Source organism: Clavelina lepadiformis, chromosome 5, assembly GCF_947623445.1.
Source record: "Clavelina lepadiformis chromosome 5, kaClaLepa1.1, whole genome shotgun sequence".
In the NCBI taxonomy this organism is placed as follows: Eukaryota; Metazoa; Chordata; class Ascidiacea; order Aplousobranchia; family Clavelinidae; genus Clavelina; species Clavelina lepadiformis.
This window is the reverse complement of record NC_135244.1, coordinates 21178995-21195089: the sequence shown is the minus strand read 5'-3', so window position 1 is coordinate 21195089 and position 16095 is coordinate 21178995. Positions and strand designations below refer to the sequence as shown.

Below are 16095 nucleotides of genomic sequence, written 5' to 3'. Positions count from 1 at the left end.
TATTCAAACAGTTAGCATTGTGTCATAATGAATGGCATTTGAATAAACAGACTAAAAAGCCATAACATTATACTCTATGTGATGTTTGAATATCTGTCCTAGGATTTGTGGCAAAATAAATGAAATAAAATACCAACGTTTTGTCAAGGCAGTGCAAAAACACAACAAACCTACGGTGATTTTAATTAAACGTGAAGCGGTACATTCGACAAATCACATCAGTGATATAAAAATTTACTTCCTTCAACTACATAAACGTCGGCAAATTTCGAAAAGATGAGATCCAAGGTAAAACAACAAAAATATGATATCCACACACTAAAAGCTTCCTTTGAAATTCCTAATAAATTCGATCAAAGTTCTAGTTGGTCTACCGGACATTCCCGCGCTCAGGTATGACACATCGGTTCCGTTACTGGACATGACACTGGCGATATCCAGATGAGCCCATGGTGTGTCTTTTTTGACGAAATGTCTCAAGAACGCCGCTGCTGTGCAGGCCCCACCGTAACGACCTCCCTTTCCAACATTATTGATATCAGCCAGGTGGGTGGGTTTGATCTGGTTCATATACAAGTCGAACAGTGGCATTCTCCAAACCCTGTCACCGGTACACACGCTCGCCTAAACATAGAAATATCATAAACACACAACGAATCAATTTCATATAAAATCGTCACGCTTGGGTGAATGCGTGCAGCGAAGACGTTCCTCGCCTGCAGCAGCCCAGTTACAACTAAACAAACGTGATCAACTCAACCTCAAAGGTAGATAAAAGTCGTACGTTCGGGAAGTAACCTTTATATGTAACTGGTCGTATGTGGTACCAATCATAATTGTAGCTATCATTGGAGCGCTATAGGCTGACTACGACTCGTGATTTCGGCTCGATAGCAGAGTATTTATAGCCTTGGTCTTGCTATAATGCAGCCGGTCTGCGATACCCAGTGGCTAAAGATTGTCATACCATATCCATACAATAACATGTTTATTGGTAATTATTACAGTTTACATTTTCACCTGATGTAGCTGGTCCCATATAGAATCATTGTTTGCAAACACCCCAGTGGCTGCTGGCCCCAAGGCAACCGCTATTGCTCCTAAAATCAAAATAATATTTAAAGTGACCACCAGGTCTGCATGGGCAATTCCAAAACCATACCAGTTAAAGTCGCAGTATTCAATATCGCCAATGGTTTGTACTGATCCTGAGCATAAGACAAAGCATCGGCAAGCAGGAGTCTACCCTCTGCGTCTGTGTTATCCACCTGAAAAAATAAGATTGCTATAGTCATGCTGTGTTTGCTTATGTCATTAAAGTTCTGTCCACACAAATGGAATTCCCTGCTTACCTGAATGGTGGTTCCATTCCTTGCTGTGACAACATCACCAGGGTTAGTTGCTTTTCCACTCGGCATATTCTCACACAATGGAATAAGAGCTTAAATTTAAAAGAAAATTCATGCAATGTATCAAAGTAAAATTATTACATTGTACATTACACACACCACACATGGTGAACACGGTATGTTGCACTGAAAGCCACAACACCTTTAAGTTTATTTAAATGAGTTAGTTAGCCTACATGTTATATTTTTATAAGGTTGATTATTATTCCATGTCCAACTGAAATTTTATCCAGTTGAATATGGATTTAAATTCACAAACGGGCAATTCACTGGGAGCCCGCATATGTAGAGATGCTTATCATATCTGTAAATGAAAAATCTTGAACCAACCAACGACTCTCCCAGGCAAGTTGAGACGAGCCGCGCCAAGCAATGCCGATGCCATCGTAGCGGCACCACCCATATCTGCTCTCATTTCTTCCATGCCTTGAGAAGGCTTTATGCTGATGCCACCGCTGTCAAAGGTCACGCCTTTCCCAACTAACACTAGAGGGCGATCTTCTTCATTGTTCTGCTGGCTGTGACCAATAAGCGAAAATTTCTATACCTCGTATGTTTTATACAACTTTTATACAAGAACCATGTAAAACCCTTCCATTACAAAAAGCATTAAATAAGCAGTTTAAGGTTAAATGAGTTACATTCAATTAAAACCTTTTTCTTGACAAAACAACCTGAAGTTTGCACAATCTGGTCATTTGCTGCTGTCTTAGCATTGCATTTAATTTATAAAATAAGTTATACAACCAAATATCACCTGCAATAGTGAATTTCCACAAATTTTGGAGGTTCATCGGAACCTTTGGCGACGCTCAGGAACGCGCCCATCTTTTGTTTCTCAATCCAATCCTTGTCTTGGACTTTTACAGATACAGAACCCATTGTGTCTGAATTGACAAACATAAAATCAAACTTCATTTCCACAGCACCAAGCGTGTTTGCATTTCTTGCAGCACTTAAATTACACTTTTAAAATATGTAATTTCAATGTAATAAATGTAATTTTATCTCAAAGATTTAATAATTGTTAACATAAAATTAATGTACAATAGATTGAGGAGTTACTGAAAAATTTGAAATAACTTATATTTTAGTGCAGGGGTCACCAAACTACGTCCCGCAAGATTAATTTGTATGGCCCGCCTCACTGAATCAAAAATGAGCTTATAGTATTGTAACCTGGGAATTTGGCCTGCGAGAATTTGGTGGGAATTTGGCCCGTGATCATCAGTTTTGATAATTATATGGCCCTATGTGAAAAAAGTTTGGTGACGCCTGCTCTAATGAATTAGTAGCTGCAGAATTGAAGACATAGTTTTTAAAACATGTACCTAAGTATAATTTTTAACTTCATAAACTTTTAGTTTTAAGTTTTACTTTAAATGCTGAAAATGATACAGAAATATTGGAATTTACTGGAAAGTACAAAACAACTGTCTTTTAAACAGGGTATTCCATATTCAAATTACTCACTGGAATTCAAAATCGTCTCGGAGACATTTTCAGCAAAAATTCTGGGAGTCATTAAGTTTGCTGGACTGTCCATCAGATACCTTGCCCAGTTCTGGCATTCTGCATAAATTTTTCCTTTTACCCATTCATCTTTGGCGACTTGATCACCTGAAATTAATCCAACCAACAATTGAATAAGCTTCGGTAACAGATGATACGTTAGAAATGCTCGAATGTCAGTTTAAATTGGACAACTACAAGTAATGTCTAATTCGTGTAAAAACATGCCAGATATGAAAACTTTACACTTACCGCCAACATCAGTCGACTTGATCAATGACGGGAATTTCTTCTTGTCTGAATCCTTGTACGACCACGATGCGAGAAACGAACCTTCTGCTGCAGCGTGAGCTTCACAAGAAACATCAACCTCAACTTCATCACATCCGGAATCTTTCAAGTTTTTTATTCCAGCTGCAACATGGAAAACATTTAAATTTGTCCTGAATGAAAAGTTTGTGACAGAAAAAATGGGTAGAAAGCATGATCATAGTGACATATATATTACATCACAAAGCTATACCTGAAAAAGCAATTCTTGCCTTTTCTTTTTCTTCATCGAAACATTCCAATGGGTTAGGATTTGTAGAATTTGCTGACCCAAGACCAACCACAGTAACACTTGAAAATTCTGCAGGAAACGCAAGAAAGGTTTTTGCTTGTCCTGTCTTCAAAGGGGGGATTTGCTTCATTAATTCTGAAAGCTTTCCGTTCCATTTCTCATCATACAACTTGAAGCCAGCAGTTCCTTCATTGGTTACGGCTTTTGGATCCAAATCTCCATCAGTTTTATCAGCAACATAAAGACCAACAACCAAAGCTTTCTAAAACAAAAACATGTTGATAAATACACAAATAAAGTGCCATTAGCTTAAATTGAGATCTTTAACATAGAAAGCCGTATATGTTTGAAACAGTTTGCCAACTGTAAGATGTTCAATGAGCATAATAAACACTTTTACACAACCACAGGAAAACTGTGGTTGGGCCAAAAACATTTTGCAGGTGCGCAAGTGGTGTAAATGTTAAAAAGTTTACATCTGTTTACAAGAAGCAAGAGCTATGTCAGCTGGGTAGCCGAGTGGTTTGAGTGCTGGCCTCGCAACAGCGTGTTCGATACCCAGTGGTGCCATACTGACTGTCATAATGCCCTCGAGCAAGGCATAAACAACACTTGCCCCTGTTCAGGAGAACCTGGGGGACAATCCTAAAGTCAGGCAATACTATACAAAAAACCAAGATAAAACATGTTTGACAATCAGAACTTGCGCAAATGGTAGCTCAGTAACTAGGGCTCAAGCGATGAGGAATCATCGCCGGGTTTAAGAAGTGCAAAGACTTTGCTCATTCTGAGAATAAAGATTATCCTACATTACAGCACCTATTTTGGCATGTAACAGATTAAAGAGTTTTTTACCTTTGCTGTGCTTGAGGAATAACTTTTAAATGGATATATCTATAACGGAAATAAAATAATCAGATTATAGATACAAACCAAAATTTCTTTTAGGCAGACATTACAGGTCAAAGTTATGCACAAAACCCTTTAAAGGGAATACTGTGTAATTATAGTACCATATCATTTCAACATAATCAAATCATCTTACTTTCTTGCCTTTTCTGGAAAACCTGAGCGTTTTAAACGCAGTGCGTCCGAAGTTCAATGCCATTTGCACAGTAAACTAATCTCTTTTACAATCACTGAAACATATCAAACATAAAAAATACTTTTAATGGATTATCTGTTGGCTATTAGTGACACACTGATACTCCAATATAATCCTTCTAGATCAAACTGCAGTTGGCAGACTAGCGAAACAGGTTTATAATAATGCAGTTTTTGTTGCCAACATAGTGGCACTATCATTGTACTGCGCTTGAAAAATTTATGAAAGGCGCTTGCTTCTGTTCAGTGGTTTTGATGGACAGTTTCCAAATTCGAGATATGCAATACAGCTATGACGAATAGAGGTATGAAGAATTGCAAATCAACAGTGAAACAAAATATTGAATAAAATTATATGACTTCAGTAACCATGTGTTTGTATTTTCTCGCAAGATATAAACTTCCTGTCAAATGTCACAACCAATCGCTTCTCTAAACTACCTGCAAACAATTTCCTGCCGAACGTTTTCTAACGGCTGCGCTTCGTATTCGTGTCGCTTATACCTTTATTTCTTTGTGACAAGTTTTCCCCAGACTAGTCTTTTTGTAAAGCATGTGTCGAATTAGGGAGTTTCCCGTAGTTGTAAGCAATTTTTTTAGGTAAATCATCATTATTTTGACATTGTTAAAAGCAGGATTTTTGGATCAAACACATTTTAAAACAACACAAATGTTTGATGAATACTTTCTCTGGTTATTTAAAAGTACTGTAGTAGTGGTTTATTTTGTTGCTGTTTTGCCTTAAGTTTGTATTAAAATAAAGTCGATTACTGTTCATGGAAAAATAAATGCTCTATTGCTCTCCACTTTCAAACATCGTGAAGCAACTAGTACGCCTCATATCCAGTAATACTGGACAAGCTGCAAATAGGTTGAAATTGACAACGCGAAGAATTAATTAGCTTGCGCGTTCAGGGTCTAGATATTAACTTGTTAATTGTGTCGAGTTCTGTTAAAAGCTTTTTACGGAGTAAATTACAAAGTTACAGGTTATGTTATTTCTACTGACCATTCTGCCAGCTATGTCAGTATGTTGTACTGAACTTTCTAAATTTTTGAAATGTACCTAAACTAAAACTGAGTAAGCTATAATGGAAGGTGTACTTGAGCGCATCAGAAATGTGTCTGCAGGTTGCATAAGCAAGGTGGGTGTAGATGACCACATTACAATGTAGGCTATTATTTACAGTATTTATAATGCTGTGGTTAAAATAAGGATAAAAAGTTCATTTGTTGATATTTAATGTGCTTTAGTTGGAACTTTTTCTGTATTTTAGTTCCAGTATGAGTCAGCTTTGTTCTGGGCAGACAAGGCAGCTTCTTTATCACAATGTAAGTTTATCAGTGGATTATTTTTTTCGGTGAACACATTAACGTTTTAGTGAGTAACTTTCTAAGTTTATGTATTGTATTTTTGCCTTTTTATTGCAAACTCCAACTCCGGAATTGCAAGTGTGCCACATGTGACACTTTTCAACGTACATGCTTAACGTTATTATGCACACATCAATTTGCAGTGAATGAACAAAGCAGTTTTGTCAGCCGTAATGGCTTTTATAGGCTAATAATTAAACAAAGAATTGAGGCCATCACGCCAAAATTGTCTCGCTTTTCAGTTTGGTATAAACTATAAGAGTACACATTTTTTGTTGTATATGAGATGTTTGGATGCTGTTTTTGTGGAAACAATCTTATTTTACAGATGAGGCTTGCGACGTATATCATCTGGCTCAATGCATGTTTCACATGAAGCAGTATGACAGAGCCGCACTGCTAATAATTCGCCGTCAGCTCCATTTGAAACATTCAGTTTTTAGGTTTGCTGCCCTCCGTATATTCGTAAGTGCTGTGCATTATCCATCGCAATACTTAGTGACATCAATATTTTGCTCTTGATAGATATCTGGCTGCCAAATGCTATGCTGAAGCTAAACAGTGGCAAGCAGCACTTGACCTACTTGAAGGTTGTCAGAAAGATCCTAACATCTCTCTTTCTAAAAAACTTCCATCGACGGAATCGGTGAATGGTATACCAGACGACAAGGTGCTGGAGCTTCTATATATTTGAAAAACATTTTAATTATTGTATTACTACATTTATCAGCAAAAAGTTTATAACTAATACCCTGAATTTTCTCGATAACATAATTTTGTACATTGTAGGAAATGTTAACATCTCTGCATCTCTTGAGAGGAAATATTTACGAGGCGATGGAGGTTCGGGAAATAGCCGCTGAATGTTACAAGGTCATTTATACTGTCAAATTGCATATATCGTGTATTTGTTGACTTGAAAAAATATTAACGCTTAATGGACATTGTCTACTGGAGGAAGATATTTACAGGAATGAAGTTCTTCGTTATAATACTTTGTATATTTTCACGCCATTACTCAGCATAAGCTGATGCATGTGTGTCTACGTCATCTAGGATGCATTGAAAGCCGATATATTCTGCTATGAGGCATTTGAGCGTTTGATCGGACATCACATGCTGCGGGCAGACGAAGAAAAAGAATTGCTGGAGTCGCTTCCGATGAGTGATCTCTGTAAAGGTGTCGAGGAAGAAGAGCTCGTGCGATTTTTGTACAAAACAAAGTTAAAGAAGGTAAAATTATTTATCATTTTCATTGTTATTTACTTTCTTTTTTTTTATATTGTATTGTGATGGTGTAGTACATTTTCAATACCATATCATTTATGTATCTGTTTTGTTTGTTTTTTGTATCTGTTGCTTGTTCCAAAAACGCATCAATTTATGACAGTGCAAAATGCATCATCGATAAGACAATGAATAATATCAACAAACTAACGTATTTGACAGTATGATAAACCTGGAGAGTTTGAAGTCCCAGACAGTGCAGATAATTTACACGAGAATCTGGATGTTGCAACCAGCCTGGCCGAAAGACACTACTACAATTGTGAATTCAGAACAAGTTATAAGATAACAGAAGGGTGAAAATTTTTCTTCTGCTTGACAATATTTAGATCATATTCTTGTATGGAGTAGTTTAAATTTGACTTTGTTGGTTTTCTTGAATTCGAAAGCTCATATTCGTTAAGTAAATGGCGAATACTAACCGTGAATGTTGGAAATCATTGTTTAACTAATTAATTGGTAATCGGTGTTTACATTTATTTTAATTGTGATGTTGATTAATTAATCTTTCAAGATATTTTTTCAGAATCCTTAAAAGTGATCCCTACCACCCATCCTGTCTTCCACTCCACGTCGCGCTTCTCGTAGAACTGAAGGAGACGAACAAACTCTTTTATCTTGCTCATCAGCTGGTGGGGAAATACCCAGATCTGCCTGTGAGTGCTTACTTCTATTATTAGAAGCTTAACTTCTCAAAATACAAGTGGATTAGCAATATTTAAAATATGAGAGACTGCTGTCCATTTCCTAAATAAATGGAGTAAGTTTACAACTATGTTGATACTAATTTAACAAGCTGCACAGATTTCCTGGTACGCCGTGGGATGCTATTATCTGCTTCAACCCAAAAAGCAAGAATTAGCTCGAAGATATTTGTTAAAGACAACGTTACTGGACAGGGTAAGTTTGCTACTTTTTAAGGCTTCAAGCTAAGCAGTTTACAGTTCCATCAATTCTTTTGCATATACCTACATCTGTAGCTGGTTGTAACAGGGACTTAAACTGTAGAAACGTATTTAGTTCATGGTTGTAATAAACATATCTATCAAATTATACATTTCATGTGTAGATGTATGGACCTGCTTGGCTGGCGTACGGGCATTCATTTGCTTCACAAAATGAGCATGACCAGGCGATGGCAGCTTATTTTACGGCATCACAATTGATGAGAGGGTATTAGAAGATCGATATTATATCACTTGTTAAAATCTTCTGATATTATGAGCTTTTTAGCTAGAAATACATCAAGTAACTTTGCACATTGTGGAAATGGACTCGTAATGACTTTTGGGACCTTACTTATTTCATTTTTTTGTTTTTTTTTATATATCTAGGTGTCATCTTCCTTTCCTTTACATTGGATTGGAATACAGCGTTACAAACAACACAAAGCTGGCGGAAAAGTTTTTTTCTTCAGCCTTGGAAATCAGCCAAGATGATCCTCACGCCCTTCATGAAATGGGTGTAGCAGCGTACACAAATAAAGAGTAATAACCTATCTATTTATTTGCTCCTAATATTTGCAAGATGGTTCAGAATTGTCTTACGCAGGTTCCTATGCATTTGCCACCAGTCAAAGATAATCTTTTTTTCTTTATGCAGCTTACAAAGCGCATTAAAATATTTCAACAAAGCCCTGGAGTTAATTAGAATATTGGGAGAGGAAATCCATATTGAAGAATGGGGACCGTTACTAAATAACCTAGGACACACACACAGGTGAATTTTGTGTCGCATTAATCATCATGTACATGATTAAGACGTTGAAGTCAGTTTTACGTTGGATGTTTGAAATTAATACCTGCCTTGGATTTTTGCATATTCTGGACAGAAGAGATTATGTCATATCTGTAATAATTATACAATTATGAACTAATACACGAGTACTCGCAAAGCAAACAGACCCCTAGTAAGATCAATTTTAATGAATTTCAGGAAACTTAAAAATTACGATCAAGCATTAGATTATCATCGGCAAGCACTCATTCTGATGCCACACTCTGCAGAAACTTACTCTGCAATTGGATTTGTCTACGCTTACATGGGCAATTACTTGGAGTCCATTGAATATCTACACAAGGTTAATAACATCGCAAAAACACCTACTTTTAGACATATTTCACACAAAATATTTGTCTCAGATTTGCTGTCAGTGAGTTTAGCTGTCACAAAGGTGGTAAAATGTTGTAAATCTTCTTGTGAATAGTCGCTGGGTCTCCGAAGAGATGATGCATTCACGTCCAATCTCCTGGATTACGTTGTGGAACAGTTTGCAGAAGCTGACAAGCCCATATATGGCGATATTGAAAGTGAGGAGGCCTACCCTATTCCTACAATGGACATAAATTTTAAAATAGACGGTGGGTGATTTGTGTTTAGTTTCATTAGATCGTGGAGGTTATCGCAACAAAATAGGCTGTCATTCATTTCACGCGTTGTCTTGCAATTTTTTAGACTACTCTACACCTCCAAGCTCTGTGAAGCCATCTGGTGGCAGTGATATCACCCCAGAGGATGACAGCAAACCATTTGGCGATGTCGCAACTTTAAGCACGCCTGTGTCAGGTGTAACAACCATTCCAACAATAGCAGAAGGCCGCGGTGTCATGATGGCTTGGTCTGAGAGCAACAGCACTTTAAGCGACGCGCACACCAGCACGTCAACAACACAGACACCTCACACTGCAAGAATGCAAACAAAATCTTTCACAGGTGATATGGTTTTCTCAACCGACGATGACATGGACTTGGATGATTCAATAAATTCTTAAACCGGTTATGTTGTTTAGTATTGGAACGGCTGTTATTATTATGTTGCTGCTTCTGTGATTTCAGAATAGAGTTGAAAATACACAAACACTTCACTGTCAGTACCTAAATGTTTATGGTTTTCTGCATTTAATCTGTTCCCAGTCCTTACCTTCAACTACTTTTTAGGTCGAAAAACTTTACACAAGTATAACCTTCTAACATGAGACAATCTTTATTGAAATAACTTGGAATCTTTGGTCTAAATAGGCAAAACAATTGTGAAGAAAAAATAAATATTTCATTACCATGATGGAGCTTATATTATGAACAGTGAAATGCATTAGTGCTGAAAGCATTGCAAGCGTTATTATTAGAGCAGTGTACCCGGTATTGCATTTTGTTTGTAGCAAATTGAGCTTTATTAGTAATGAAATTACGTATAAATCATCTTGCAGAATACAACCTAGCACGTTATTCGAATAATAAAGAACAAATCACAGTACGTAACATGCAACAGAAAGCAGTGAGAAATGTCCTCCAATGGCAAAGCAAAGGACAGCATAAATCACAATATTATCAAATGAGCTACCTCATCATTTCTGGTAAAGACATTCGACATAAAGATATTCACAAGACACTGAAAATGTTACTATGCAACTAGACAGCATGAGCCAATTTTTTCTTCGGTGATGACCCTATCTTTCTTGAACCATTGTCAGGGAAAGTGGATTTTTCCAAAGTGCCCATTCCCGAGGTGAGTTTCGCAATATCAGCGTCAGTTTGATTTGAGCAAAGATCTTCCTTGTTGAGTAGGGCATTCAACTCTTCCTCCAATTCTTCATCCGTGCCATTTTCGTTAACTGGCTGAGATAGAGTTAAGCTGATGTCGTCGAAATCTTCCAACATCTCGTTAAGTTCCTGCATCGTGTCATCAACAGCGCCAATAGTCAGGCCACTCGTCTTCACTTCATTGTAAGCGGCCATCCCAGCCTTGTAAGCTTCCATAATCATTTTATCCGTCTTGCATTGATGAATTCGTTCTAGAAGCTGATGGATATTGTCGAGGGAAACCTCGCGTTTTTTTAGAGCAGTGTACAATCTCTGTTTCTGTCGCAGAGCATTCTTTGCGCTGATGCGTTGGCCTTTTCTCAGATGTTCCCGGGCACACTGTAGTAGAGTATTTTCTTCTTGGTATGCCTTTTCGATTTGACTCTCCAGGGAAGATTTTGTTTCTTTAAGTTTAACGACTCCCATATCGGTTTCATTTACTGTTGAAACCTTAACTTCAGATTGCTTGACAAATTTGACGTATTTTCCAACTGAGATTTTTGTTGTGGAGTCCTCTCGGCTTCGTTCAACTTCATTAGTAAAAACAGCTACCTTCTTTTCATATTCCAGCGTCAAAAGCATTAAATTTAATTCTTTTTCATCAAAAACAAAATCTTTTGCTAGGTTTAGTAAGTCACTGAATGATATGACGTTAAGGTTGTCAAGATCGTTGCCGTCAGCAGTTTGCATTAACTCGAGCAAATCGTTGCACTTTTTCTGCAAGGATTCAAGACAAATGTAAGGCTCGTTCGTTATCGCCTTGGTCTTCAATGACCTAATAGGGCTTAAAGATTTTAATGGACTCAACATTTTCCCTGCGGCCCATATGGTTGGCTTTCTCACGAACATATTAACTCCCCAGCCCATCCAAGATGAATTCCTCGTAATTTCACCGACATATTCTGTGGCTTGAGTAATTATCTTTTGCTTAATCATATGCTCCCACACGATTCTTAATCCGAGTGGTCTTCTACCATTTCTTATTGTCCACGAACTCACAGTTTCAAAATCCATAAAAACTCGGGAGCTGTTGTTAAACATTTCTGTGATGAGTTTTGTCCAGAAGTGAAGTTTAGCGTTCCAGTTCTCAGGATTCGCTTCGTACGATGCGGGAAATTCTGAAAACAAAAAATCCATCCGTTCATCATCATTCCAGACATCTGTGAGTTCCCTGGGTTCTTTTTCAAACGCTTTGCTCATTCCTATTGAAATTTCTTGCTCTCTTGGCTGAAACAAATAAGAAAACGTGAAAAAGTAGCAAATTAATAAAATAAAAAATAAACCAAGAATGATCTCAATCACATAATAGGAAGCCAACTTACCCTTTGCTTTTATACTTTCTTGGAGATGAAAATGACTTTTCAGAGGTTTCTAAAATATAAATGCAAACATTTCACAAATTGCAACTCTTTCAAATGGCTAACCTTCCCGAAATGAAAAGAAGACATATACAATAAAGAATTGTTTTTAATATAAATAAATGAATATATTAACTGACTTACGGTTGGTTTGATTGGGTAACTTTTTTTGAATTAATTCACCATATATCTTCCAGGCAAAACAAATGCAGAAGACAAGACAAACACAAATAACACATTCGACCACCAAAACTCTAACTTGCCATTCACTTTCCCATAACTGTCGAATCTGCAACATGACACCACCAGATTAGAAGCCAAACTAGTACGAAGAGGCTTTTTTTACAATTGTTATTGTACATGAAAAGCTTTTAAGTGTTTAGGTAGTCATAATGGCCCATAGTAAAATGTGTGGCACAAACAGTTATTCAAGGTTCATAGCACAATTTTACATCACAACGTGTGTATTTGCAGACACAATTTCTTGTTGAAACCTGCCATACTTTCTAATCAGGATAATAGCAGTGTGAATATGATGTCATCATAATGAAGTGCTTCCATCATCTTAGGAGTGACTTGGCAATATTGACTCTGATACCATAGCTACAAAGCTTTGAAATTCTATAAAATACTTTTGGCACTTTTTGACAATATCTCACGGGTGCAATATGCCCAAAATTGGGGTGACCGGGTGCAGGATGACCATGATCGATTGCAATTGTAAAGACTACGATGACGTTTTGGCTAAATGTAAAAACTATTACTATTAACCCTTTTTCAGCGGTAAAAGAGTGATCTCTAAAAAGAGCTAGACATTGTGTTCTAATCCTCATTTTCAACTAAAAAAGCGGAATAAAACGAAAACAAATGTCTTCTATTTTAGAGATCACACTCTTCCCCTACACTTGAGCCGCAATCTTAAAGGGTGCACTCGCCATGCTTTCCACTATGGCACTATGGGGTTCTAGATTTGGAGCTAGTGCAAAAGTGCACAGCCACATCAGGGTGCCTTTGTGTACTAGACCCCAGTTACTATATTTGTGACGTCAGCCACAGGACATCATTCTTCCTCAGATGACGTCACAATTTGAGTAGCTGGGGTCTAGTATATAAAGGCATCCTGTGGTTGTGTACTTGTATACTAGACCTGTTTCGGCTTAGCCTAATATTAAATTCAGTTCAATGCTCACTTGATCAATTATTTGTTCTCCTTTCGATGAAAAATACTCCAGCAGCGTCGATCCGTTAGTTATATTGCCAATATCCATCGAATTCAAACAAATCGTTTAAAATTGAGCCATTTTGCTTCATTAAATTACGTCCATCTACGAACTTGCAGCTGCACGACTGCTCTCTTCTCTTGAAATTAAGCTGGTTACAGAAAAAAGTGAAACGATGTCTGCTGGAAAAAAGATTTACGATAGCACACAGTTCTTGACAGATACAATTGCAAAGCAACAAATCGAAAGAATAGTGAAGGAAACCGCAGGAAAACGTACTTTAAATCAAGACTTATATCATTTTTCTATTACTGTATCGTTTATTTTTTTTAAACAATACTAATTTTGGACAATACAAAATGAAAAAGAAAATATCAAATATGTTACAATCGGAACTTGCATCTTGAACACGCTTGGTAACCAAGGCTCGAAAGATGAGGAATCATCGCCGGGTTTAACGACGCATTTAAACAATTAACGAACTAACTTTGACTTTTATTTATTCATTTATTTTATTTTTCGTCTTCAAAGTGTAGGACGAACAATTTTGCTGGCGCAGGGGGTCACCGTCACCGTCAAAATGGAACCGACCTGTGTGCCTACATGCAAAAAGAAAAATCCCACTAAAATGAACTCCATCCAAGAGGCCGGAGTCCCGTTCAGGTGACATATGGAGAGTACACGGTAAGAAACTTTTCCACAAAAGTCGGTTGTAAGAGGGAGTAGAAGATGGACAACTACGTCACTCATGTTCAGCCCGATGATGATGTGATGAATCGGCTTATTTCAAGATGCATCCATTGAAAATGATAAAAGTTCCCGGAAGGGATGAAAATATTTGATGCCCGGTTAGATCTTGGAAGAAGTGGTTTAGAACATCCATTTTTCACGGTTGGATTTTATGTTCAGGCTGTGAATGAGACACTTTTTTCAGTCCTAGGTTCTTCTGCTTGTGTTCTGAACAACAATATTTACAACGCAGAAGAGAGTACTGGACTTTGATTTTACAACAGTTGTTATTTAGAGAACAATCAACAACAAGAAAAAATTGATGCAAAGTGGCATAGGATGCGAGAGAAAAAGCAAAAACACAAATTTTGATAGAATCTGCAAACGAAAAAGTATGGGTGTAAGACACACAAAGTACAATATACAGTAAAAACATTTGTGTAAAATAGGGCACACAGTAATGTGTACAAAAAGATTAAAAAGAAAAAAGTGCAAGTTAATAAATTTCTGAGAATGTGATTGATTGATTTGATTTTCAAATTCTACAAATATGTGCGCTAAGATTATCCAGATGGTTGTTCAGTAGGAGGGGTGACCATTACATGTCAGCTATTGCTATAACTGGTATGTCAGTTACCAGCTGTCAGTGGCATATTGAGTTACGACTTCATCTCGTTTTGTCAGTGCAGGTTACTGGAGAAGGCCATATGTGCTGATAGCGTTGAAATGAGTTTGGTCTCGGTGGTTTGGATGTTGAATGCAAACATTTTTCATTACACCTATTGAGCAAGCTGATTCTCGGAAAGCTTGCGCCGAAAATACAAATTATATAAAAGTTAACCCTGGAGTGCTAGGCTATCTAATATTAAACTGCTTTTTATTATACAATTATATTATTTTAGAATGTTTTATGGAACTGGAATCTTAGTTTCTGACTTTACGATCCGCAAGTTAAATCAGAAATCAGTAGGGAAAGACCTATGCTGGTCTTTTTATAAATGATGATGTTTTGTCCTACATGTGCTGTACATCAACAAATAAGCAAGATGGTAAACCCATGAAATGTAGCCTAATGGTGAAATAGCCTAGAAAGGATACGATAGGAATCTCTAAATTTAAGAAAAGATTTCTCAGTTTTGTAATATTGATGACAGATAAAATCACACAGTTGTACAGTGTTACCGATAATGGTCCGTCACACTACTTTACTATCTTGACTGGAAAGTACAGCAGTTTTCGACGAGAAATCATGCATCCAAAAATGGGAATTTGGTGTGATGGCATGCAGATAAACCTCAATTTTTTATGTAATAATCGGCTTGAAGACCGGTTAATCAGTTATTTTATTTGTCATCAAAATCGCGGTGGAGACGAAAAAGTTATGCCAGTTGTTATTGATGTCGTGATAAAAAATTTTGGAGTACACGTTGATAAATCCACTGTGCGTCACTATAGGTCTAGGTTCTAACACTTTATACTGTAACACAGCCAATATCAGATATTTAGAGGCACCAGCATTAAGAACCATGTAGTTAGCAATTAACTGGTCATCTCGTATATCTGCAAATCCAAAATATTCTGATATTTAGCGTATCAACCTTTGCTACCTATTTTTTGCTTTTTTCAGAAATCCTGCCGTGTCTACAGACAATGTGATTTTCATTATCCAACAAAAAACTTATCACGTCAAACTACAATTGTATTTCAACACTTCATCCTCTGATTACTTATTGGGCCAAGTGCTATGGCTGTAAATGAGTTGGTCTCATCCACAAGGCAGTTCGTGGATGAGCTTGAAAACTATCGTATGGAATGGGAAAGCGCGACTCACTGGTATGCTCGTAAGACATTTCTACGCCATAATTGGGACAGTTTTGAAGACAAACAGCGATTAATTTGCTTATCAAATGCATGGGCCAATGTGGGGTTTATGGGAAATAAGTATCCGGAAAAAGTCATGC

General features: G+C 37.1%; 3 protein-coding genes across 3 annotated transcripts; 1 reads left to right on the top strand and 2 right to left on the bottom strand.

The window, feature by feature from the left end:
• Positions 1 to 38: 38 nt before the first annotated feature.
• LOC143459126 (cytosol aminopeptidase-like) lies at positions 39 to 4634 on the bottom strand. Its single transcript, XM_076956109.1, has 11 exons — positions 4529 to 4634; positions 4339 to 4377; positions 3445 to 3745; positions 3174 to 3335; positions 2883 to 3029; positions 2167 to 2296; positions 1740 to 1927; positions 1353 to 1441; positions 1163 to 1268; positions 1021 to 1100; positions 39 to 624 (listed from the first exon to the last, which is right to left on the bottom strand). Exons 1-11 carry the CDS (start codon positions 4589 to 4591, stop codon positions 319 to 321), a joined length of 1611 nt encoding a protein of 536 aa, XP_076812224.1. The 5' UTR covers positions 4592 to 4634; the 3' UTR covers positions 39 to 318.
• Positions 4635 to 5539: 905 nt separating this feature from the next.
• Positions 5540 to 10309, top strand: LOC143459241 (cell division cycle protein 16 homolog). The gene is made up of 15 exons (XM_076956292.1): positions 5540 to 5732; positions 5865 to 5919; positions 6290 to 6404; positions 6487 to 6631; positions 6751 to 6834; positions 7018 to 7194; positions 7411 to 7544; positions 7775 to 7904; positions 8053 to 8148; positions 8318 to 8421; positions 8583 to 8735; positions 8851 to 8967; positions 9184 to 9328; positions 9455 to 9608; positions 9703 to 10309. The coding sequence occupies exons 1-15, from the start codon at positions 5679 to 5681 to the stop codon at positions 10017 to 10019; spliced, it is 1980 nt and encodes a 659-aa protein (XP_076812407.1). The 5' UTR covers positions 5540 to 5678; the 3' UTR covers positions 10020 to 10309.
• On the bottom strand, positions 10211 to 13567 carry LOC143459242 (charged multivesicular body protein 7-like). The gene is made up of 4 exons (XM_076956293.1): positions 13376 to 13567; positions 12330 to 12474; positions 12150 to 12198; positions 10211 to 12054 (listed from the first exon to the last, which is right to left on the bottom strand). Exon 4 carries the CDS (start codon positions 12025 to 12027, stop codon positions 10657 to 10659), a length of 1371 nt encoding a protein of 456 aa, XP_076812408.1. The 5' UTR covers positions 12028 to 12054; positions 12150 to 12198; positions 12330 to 12474; positions 13376 to 13567; the 3' UTR covers positions 10211 to 10656.
• Positions 13568 to 16095: the final 2528 nt, after the last annotated feature.

Bases quoted from the DNA above. Each gene is read 5' to 3' on its own strand.
- LOC143459241 (XM_076956292.1), top strand. From the start codon at position 5,679: ATGGAAGGTGTACTTGAGCGCATCAGAAATGTGTCTGCAGGTTGCATA. The intron at 7,195-7,410 runs GTAAAATTATTT...CGTATTTGACAG, and splicing joins ACAAAACAAAGTTAAAGAAG to TATGATAAACCTGGAGAGTT. The intron at 8,968-9,183 runs GTGAATTTTGTG...AATGAATTTCAG, and splicing joins AACCTAGGACACACACACAG to GAAACTTAAAAATTACGATC.
- LOC143459242 (XM_076956293.1), bottom strand. From the start codon at position 12,027: ATGAGCAAAGCGTTTGAAAAAGAACCCAGGGAACTCACAGATGTCTGG.
- LOC143459126 (XM_076956109.1), bottom strand. From the start codon at position 4,591: ATGGCATTGAACTTCGGACGCACTGCGTTTAAAACGCTCAGGTTTTCC. The intron at 4,378-4,528 runs GTAAGATGATTT...TTTCCGTTATAG, and splicing joins TTTCCAGAAAAGGCAAGAAA to ATATATCCATTTAAAAGTTA. The intron at 3,030-3,173 runs GTAAGTGTAAAG...GATTAATTTCAG, and splicing joins CAAGTCGACTGATGTTGGCG to GTGATCAAGTCGCCAAAGAT.